Source organism: Macaca fascicularis, chromosome 7 (assembly GCF_037993035.2).
Source record: "Macaca fascicularis isolate 582-1 chromosome 7, T2T-MFA8v1.1".
In the NCBI taxonomy this organism is placed as follows: domain Eukaryota; kingdom Metazoa; phylum Chordata; class Mammalia; order Primates; family Cercopithecidae; genus Macaca; species Macaca fascicularis.
Window position 1 is genome coordinate 87,425,566 of NC_088381.1, and position 8,848 is coordinate 87,434,413.

General features: G+C 32.8%; 1 protein-coding gene across 1 annotated transcript; it reads left to right on the forward strand.

Moving 5' to 3' along the window:
* Nucleotides 1-301: 301 nt before the first annotated feature.
* On the forward strand, nt 302-5,403 carry OR4K14 (olfactory receptor family 4 subfamily K member 14). The gene is made up of 2 exons (XM_005560638.4): nt 302-469; nt 4,324-5,403. Exon 2 carries the CDS (start codon nt 4,353-4,355, stop codon nt 5,283-5,285), a length of 933 nt encoding a protein of 310 aa, XP_005560695.3. The 5' UTR covers nt 302-469; nt 4,324-4,352; the 3' UTR covers nt 5,286-5,403.
* The last annotated feature ends 3,445 nt before the right edge of the window (nt 5,404-8,848 follow it).

The following is an 8,848-nucleotide window of genomic DNA, read 5'->3' on the forward strand; positions in this document are numbered from 1 at the left end:
CTTGATTAACTGGATAATAGTATATATAATTCTGCTTGAATTACTAAAATAAATGCAGCTATATATACTAATATAAATCCAGCTTATATAATCTGGCAGATCTGTAATTATTTTCCTTGTGTCACCTGGAGAAATGAACATGATTCATTACTGCAAATTTCCATCCTCAGATGATTTATTCCCCAGCCTTTGTTATGGTCATTGGTCACAAATGGCCCGTAGTTAAAGCATTCTTAATTGGTGGGAGACAGGGTATATTTATATCTTAACTCCAAGGAAGACTCAAATCTGAAGTTCTCTAACTTTAAGATAATGCTTTTCCCGAATTATTTTTAAGGGGAAGAAGAAAGATGATTAAATCATCTCTGGGATAAAATATGTGTATTTTCAATAGCTCCATTTAAGTATAGTAGATGTAAAATATAAATTGGGTGAGCTACAGTGTCAGCACTGAGCATCTTAACTCCAGGTTAGTAGAGAACTTTTGTAATAAATATGAACATGCATGAGATATAAGTTGAATAGAGACTATTATATTATCTTATATATTAAATCATTGGATTACATCATAATAACTTGCAAGTTAAAATTAATGTTTTTCATTATCAGTTGAATTTATATTTTAATTTAAAAATACCATTGGTTTGTATACAAAATCAATGTCATTTTCTGATTACAAACTTAATGTTTATTTGCTTTTAGATGATTTACACATCATAAAGAGTTCTCAGAAATTAGAACTATAATTGAGACTTTTATTACATTTCTTTTAATATCCATTTTAAAAGCATTATTGAGGTATAATTTATATATCATAAAGTTCACTTATTTTTACATGTACAATTCAGTGATTTTTCGTGTATTTACAGAGTTGTACAACCATCACCAGTATCTAACTGTAGAACATCTTTGATTCAGTAGCAAATTGAGTTCCTTTATGTTTGTTTCCCGAGTTTTCCATTTGATTATTTCAACATTCTGTTCACTTAATCTTCATAAAACAGTATATTAAATACAATTATATTTTAGATTTACAAGTGAAATTTTTCAGGGGCATAAAAAGGAAAAAGTGTAGCTCTATGACCTGTGATGTGTTTGCTAGAATGGGTATCAGAAGAATCTAAGTAAAATTCCTAAGAATGCTTGCTTTGTGATTATGTCCCTTGTGCCCACTGGGGATTTTGGCTTCAGATTTAAAATTTCAGACTAAAGATGGGTAGCATCTAATTGTCAAAAAAAAGTGTTGCAATTAAATGATTTAATGTAATGCTTTTATAAAAATTCAGGGAGAACCAAAGGAATTTTGAATTTTCGTTATCTGGACAACAGTCTGGGTGAGATGGGTGCTATTTGAGTGGACTAAAGAAGATATGATAATCATTAATCCCTTTAGGTTCTAAAAATCTATTACTGTATCAAATTCTCACTGTTACGCTATTTCACAACTAGAATAAGTTACCTTATTTCCCTGTAGAAGCCTACAAGACTTTTCTTTTATGGTATATTCTTCAGTTTTATAAAGGAGCAACATTAAAAAGCTCATATGAAGGAGAGTCCTGCATCTTTTTTGTAATTTATCATGAAGGAGTCTATGTGATACCCCTTATAAAAAGGTTTATACAGTATTTTCTTCTCAGTGAGAAGAGTGAGACTCCAGTTTATTGCTCATAAAAAATAACTAATAATGGAACCTGTGAATTCTGTTCCATTTCATCTGCAAACTCAGAGCTACATTTTAAAATAACATGATGAACTTATTAGTCAATCATGTGTAATAGTGAAACCCCCCCCAAAAAAAATTATTTCATTGGTTTTATGCTCTGATCCTTGTTGAGAGGTCTTGGAAATATCTTTTTCATTGAAAGTCATCCTAACTACATTTTTATACGCATTAATCATCCTCCCTTTATCCTCCAACCCTCCCCACTACCCTTCCCATTGTCTAGTAACCATTTTTATACTCTCTATATCCATCAGTTTATTTTGTTTAGCTTCCACATAATAATTTAAAGTATTTTTTAAAAGAAAGTCATTCTAAATCATTTCAGAGAAAGTTTATAAATAATAAATCTATCTATAAATCAATTAAATCAATGGTTTTTTTATCCCAAATGCAATTAATTTAAAAATGATAAGAGCAAAAATAAAAATCTGTGGGGTGAAGAAACTAAATAAAACCTAGGTTAAGTGATTTATTTCTTCTTGTATTGATTGGTTTTTATGCCAAATAAAGTGAGATGAAAACAACGTGTTAGTGTCTTATAGATACAGTCTGAATGAATGAGTGTAAGTGAGTAAATGAATAAGGAAGTAGATAGCTTGACTACTGCCAGGAGAGGTCCTGGAAGGGACTGAGATTTTCAGAATTCCAAAGGAAGTATTACGGAGATAACCAAGTTTGTAAAATAATTTAAAAATAATTGAGCAAACATTTCGAATAGGTGATTTTATAGTGGTCGGAAAAAAAAAGAAATATTCCAAGCAGATTTAATATGGGAGAAATCTCAACATTATGGCTCTATAGGAAGCCATTTCTTGAGCTGAAATTTAACTGGAGAATAAGATATGAATGCCCTGAACCAGATCTGGATCCTTTTTCACTCACTTAATTAAAAGCACTACAACACATTTTACCATAAATATTTTTATTCATTTTTGAGAAAAAAATTATAACACATTAAAAGCATGATTATAAAGAAATGTGTTAATAATATAATACTGTATGTCTCTGTTAGACTGATAATTATCAGTCTACACTCTTCTCTCTTCCTCCTTTCACCTTTTATCTCTTGTTTGCTGGTTACAGCCCATATTTCCAGAATATTGAAATATTCTATAAGTCTGTAAGTAAATCATCTCAGATTTGTGCTATCTGCAAACTTGCAAATTATGTCATATCCAGGTTGTTGATGAAGGGCAAGGAAGAGGAAAGAGTCCTGTGGCCTGCAATTATAGGCTGTCCTCCCTGATAGCAACGATTAACACTTTAGATTAAAACTTTATGAAACTGAGCTATTATTTAGATCAAATTTTCCTCAAAGATGTCATGTGAGAATATAAGAAGAGCCATTCTACAACTCACATATAACACAATAAATGAGGCTTTTATAGCATTACTAAGCAACATACATAACTTGGGTACACGATTTGGGAGCTCGTCTGTATTTATACATCATCCCCCGCCCATAGTTGTTATATCCAAAACATGCGTTTTAGCTTAAAGTAATTTTTCTCCTTTAAATTTTGTCATTGAGAAACAAAATTTGCTTCTCTTGGATTTAGGAGAAAGACATGTTAATCATATTTAGATACGTAGATACATCTACCTATCAACATGCCTTTGCTAGGTTTTGTTTTGGGTTTGTGTGTGTAAATGAGAGAGAGGAAGAGGAAGAGACAATAATGTACATTCAGTTGCCCATGTTTTACGTGTTGACATTATTTTTAAGTGAAGCTTTAACTTCAATATTTAGTGCTTAAGAATAATTAATTACCCACTGGGCAGTGATATCGACACAGATAGTGAGAAGATAGTACCCCTGAAAAAATCTTCACCTTCTCAGTCCTCTTAAGGAATTTTGGTTCACCTACTGCACTTGATTGATCCATGTTTTTATATGGACAAAGGCCACGGAAAGAAGGGGAAAAAAAAAGTTCCTACAACTCTCACCTATGCAGAAGTCTTCCAGAATGTCTAATTGCCCCTCAGGAATCACTGAAGTGTGAAAAAGGCAAATATACATGCTTGGTAGTATATGACATTCTATATTTTACAGTATCTCTTGCAAGTTAAAAATTATACAGAGATAGCACTCAGTTGATCACTTTCATGTGCCAAGCAATTGACAGGCACTTTTGCTTACTTCTTTTCTTCCTTCCTCTCCCTCTCTCTTTCTTTCTAATTGACAAATAAAAACTATATACCTTTATAATGTACAACATGATGTTTTCATATATGTAAACATTATGGAATGGCTAAATCACATACTTATTTTCTGTGATGAGAATGCAAAATCTATTCTCTCAGTGATTTTCAAGTGTATAATATATTGCTATTATCTATAATCACAATGATGAGATCACTTGAATTTTTTCTTCTGTCTAATTGAAACTTTGTTCTTTCACAAACTTATCCCTCACCCTCCTCCTTCCCAGTCTCTGGTAACCACCATTTTACTTTCTATTTATGTAAATTTGACTTTTTTATATTCCACATATTAAGTGACATCATTTGATATTTGTCTTTCTGTGCGTGGCTTACTTCACTTAACACAATGTCCTTGAGGTGTTGTTGCAAATGACAGGATTTTTTTCTTTATTTAGATTACAAACAAAGTCTGAAACTCGAGGCAATGCACATGCAGAACTATTCCTTGGTGTCAGAATTTGCGTTGCATGGACTCTGCACTTCACGACATCTTCAAAATTTGTTCTTTATGTTTTTCTTCGGGATCTATGTGGCCATTATGCTGGGTTACCTTCTCATTTTGGTCACTGTAATTTCTGATCCCCGCCTGCATTCCTCCCCTATGTACTTCCTGCTGGGGAACCTATCTTTCCTGGACATGTGGTTGGCTTCATTTGCCACTCCCAAGATGATCAGGGATTTCCTTAGTGATCGAAAACTCATCTCCTTTGGAGGATGTATGGCTCAAATCTTCTTCTTGCACTTTACTGGTGGGGCTGAGATGGTGCTCCTGGTTTCCATGGCCTATGACAGATATGTAGCCATATGCAAACCCTTGCATTACATGACTTTGATGAGTTGGCAGACTTGCATCAAGCTGGTGCTGGCTTCATGGGTCATTGGATTTGTGCACTCCATCAGTCAAGTGGCTTTCACTGCAAATTTACCTTACTGTGGCCCCAGTGAGGTAGACAGCTTCTTCTGTGACCTCCCTCTGGTGATCAAACTTGCCTGCATGGACACCTATGTCTTGGGTATAATTATGATCTCAGACAGTGGGTTGCTTTCCTTGAGCTGTTTTCTGCTCCTCCTGATCTCCTACGCTGTGATCCTCCTCACTGTCAGACAGCGTGCTGCTGGTAGCACATCCAAAGCACTCTCCACTTGCTCTGCACATATCATGGTAGTGACGCTGTTCTTTGGCCCTTGCATTTTTATTTATGTGTGGCCTTTCAGTAGGTTTTCTGTTGACAAGCTGCTGTCTGTGTTTTATACCATTTTTACTCCACTCCTGAACCCCATTATCTACACACTGAGAAATGAGGAGATGAAAGCAGCTATGAAGAAACTGCAAAACCGACTCATGACTTTTCAATGAATTCCAGCCTTCCATAGTGTGACATGTTTCTACTCATACAGGGGATATAATTTCTTTAATATAACTCTGCTCAAAGATTTCATTCTGACACTACATTGATATAATTTGTAATGTGTTATATTACAGGGAAAGAGTTGATTTCAACAAAAAAAATCATTTTATTTTATATTACAAATTTGTAAATATAATGTATTACATATATACATAATGTATTTATATAACAAATATATACATGTATTTATATATTTTTTGTATATATATACAAAGCTTAAAATATATATACATACATACATGTATATATGTAATATAAAATATGTCTTTTATTCAGAGAAGCTATATATATTACTATATATTCAGAGAAATGATATATACATCATTTATTCAGAGAAACAGTTGATTTCAACAAAAATATATCATTTTATTTTATATTACAAATATATACTTACATGTATGTATGCATATATGCATTTTACATACACAGAAATATACATATACATGCATGCATGTATATGTATATATGTAATGTATCTATGTATGTGTATATATTAGTAAAATAAGATAAAATGATATATATATCTGTGAAAATATATCTGTGTGTGTATATACACACACACATAACACATATGTATATATATCTTCAACTCCACACATATATTTTGGAATGAACTCTGCATTTTCTAAAACCAGATTTATCTTACTAGTTTATTCTGCCCCAAAAGTTAATATGAAAAGACATTTTTATTTCCTAATCATAGCTCAGTACTGCAAAGTGCATTATTCAAAACACGAGACATTAGGCACAGGGAGGCATGCCTGGGATTAAGTAATGCCCAGCAAATATTTGTCCTAATTTTGGAAGCTTGAAAGGAGAAAAAAGACAGCACCATTTCAAGATCTTATTGATTTTAAAAATATACTTTTCCTAGTAGATGTGTGTTATACTGAACACTTTTATTTAAAAAATGAATACATTCCAGTGATTTTCATTACAGAAATCCATTTTAACACTGAAAAATCCATATTTTACAGCTAAATATTTTATAATGTAAACATAAATGATAGTGTTACATTTAATACATATTCAATTATTAAATTAACACATTTTCACCCAAAGTAGATTTTCAATAAACACTGCATCTCTTTCTGATTTGATTCTGTCTCCTGGGGAGTCATTTATCAGGAAGCGTATGTTTGAATGCCACAGATGCAGATGTGCTGAATTTTTACGTGTCCATGGATCTTAAGAAGACAATTATAAACAAGAGTTAAATTTCATTTTTACTAAATTAACGTGCAGGGAACTCAAGCAATTTTCTCCTGGGTTGACTGTGAGATATTAAACCAAAGGAGAAAATTGAGTAATGATTGAGTTACTTAAGCAATTGAATGGAACGACCAATGACTTTGGATATTGTATTCAATCCAGGAAGGCATGCTTCTGGGTACTTACAACTTGCCCTATAATTGCAATCCAAACATATGCATAAATATAAAAGAACACAGAAGGAAAACAATTTCTGCCTTAAGATAAAGTCCCCTTGCCTATTATAATACTCTTTTTTTTATTTTATAGACTTTGAACATAGTCAAGTTTTACAATCAATTACACCTATATATGTGAACATTAACAAAAACTTAAAGAGAAATCAAGATCTGCCTTAAAAGTAATTTTCTTTGTTGTTATTGATGTAATACTGATCACTGACTTGCTGCAGACTTTGGACATAATTTTTTAATCAAAATATAATAAATACTATCTATATATTTATTTATTCAATTATTATATGCTTTTCAAGTACCTACAACATTTCAGATTCCAGGCAATGATCTAGGAGTGAAGATAGAGTATTTAAGAACATACATTACCAGACACTTGGATCTTTTCAATTAGTGAAATAAAGACAAGTATACAGACAATCACAAAATATGAGGCAAAATGAAAACTATGATAGAAATAAACAGGATATCCTCTGAAGGCCCATCAAAGAGAAACCTAATCCAATGCTGATTTTTAGGAAGACTTTATTCCTTCATCTTTTCTCTGATTTTCTAGGATTCTTTCTTATTAAATTATATATATATAATTATATATTTAAAATATATTTATATATAATATATAGTGTGTATATGCTTTATGCACTATAAATACATATGATATATTGTATGTATATATAATGTGTGTATGTGTATATAAATATATATATATAGTTGGTGTGTGTGTGTGTTTAGCATAGGAATAGTCATGTAGTAAATGCCCAAATATATACGAGATCCCATGAGGTGTTTCTGAGTTCTCAGAACTATCCAATGGCTCATGCTCCATTCCTAATCTCTGCTCAACTCTCCACATTGCTTTGTCCAGATCCATAAAGATAAATGTGGATCATTGCACTCTCTAGGTACAGACATTCCTGGGGTTTATCTAGTAGTTTGGACTGAGTAAACCTGGCTATTGATAGGTTAGTGAAACTTGAGAGAAATCACCAGTTTTTGTTTTTCACAAACAATGTGCATTTGCAGAGAACTTGTCACCGTCAGTTCATAAGAAGCCACAGATTTCAAATTAGAGGAAGCTTCCTGAATTGTGAGGAAGCATTTACAAAGCTCATTTTCTGATTTTGAAATGAGGTAAGTTAAATACATATTACAGTGAATGTTTCAAAGTGCAAATAATATGGTTCCATAATTGGCCAGCTGAATTTGAACGTTAGGAACCAATGCCAGAAATCTGCTTTTTACTATAAATTGCCTCAGGTGATTCTCATTCACTGTTATGACTGAGAACCACTGAATAATTGCTGATGTTATCTGCAGGAGTAAATGCTATTAAGGAATGGTTGGAAGGGTTTTCTTAACGTATAAGTCTCTATTAATGGACCAGGATGCATTTTCATAATTAAATATCCTAGAAATCCATCATTAGGATATACTAATTTTTTAAAAACACAACCTCCTAAGATACATTATTGATGGTTATAAGACCAGGTCAATGATAAGTTTCTGTGAAATTGAAGGAATCTTAAATATCCCTCCATGTCTCTAACTGCAATCATTAAGATATCTGCTGCTTCCTCTCCTAATTCTCTTTGATATATTCATGCTTTTCTTCAACATGAATATTAAAACAATGTTAAAATCAAATTATTTTGTCTGAAGACTTTTATTAATGTAAGTCATTTTAAATGCTAAATTTTCATAAGAGAGTTTCAAATTTAAGGGTTTTCTTTTTTTTTCTTTTTTCTTTTTTTTTTTTTTTTTTTTTTTTTGAGGCAGAGTCTTGCTCTGTCACCCAGGTTGGAGTGTAGTGGCATGATCTTGGATCCCTGCAAGCTCCACCTCCCAGGTTCATGCCATTCTCCTGCCTCAGCCTCCCAAGTAGCTGGGACTACAGGCGCCCACCACCACGCCTGGCTAATATTTTGTATTTTTAGTAGAGGGGGGTTTCACCGTGTTAGCCAGGATGGTCTCGATCTCCTGACCTCATGATCTGCCCTCCTCGGTCTCCCCAGGTACTGGGATTACAGGTGTGAGCCACCACGCCCGGCCTAAGGGTTTTCGTATGA

Coding starts and splice junctions, on each gene's coding strand:
- OR4K14 (XM_005560638.4), top strand. CDS start 4,353: ATGCACATGCAGAACTATTCCTTGGTGTCAGAATTTGCGTTGCATGGA.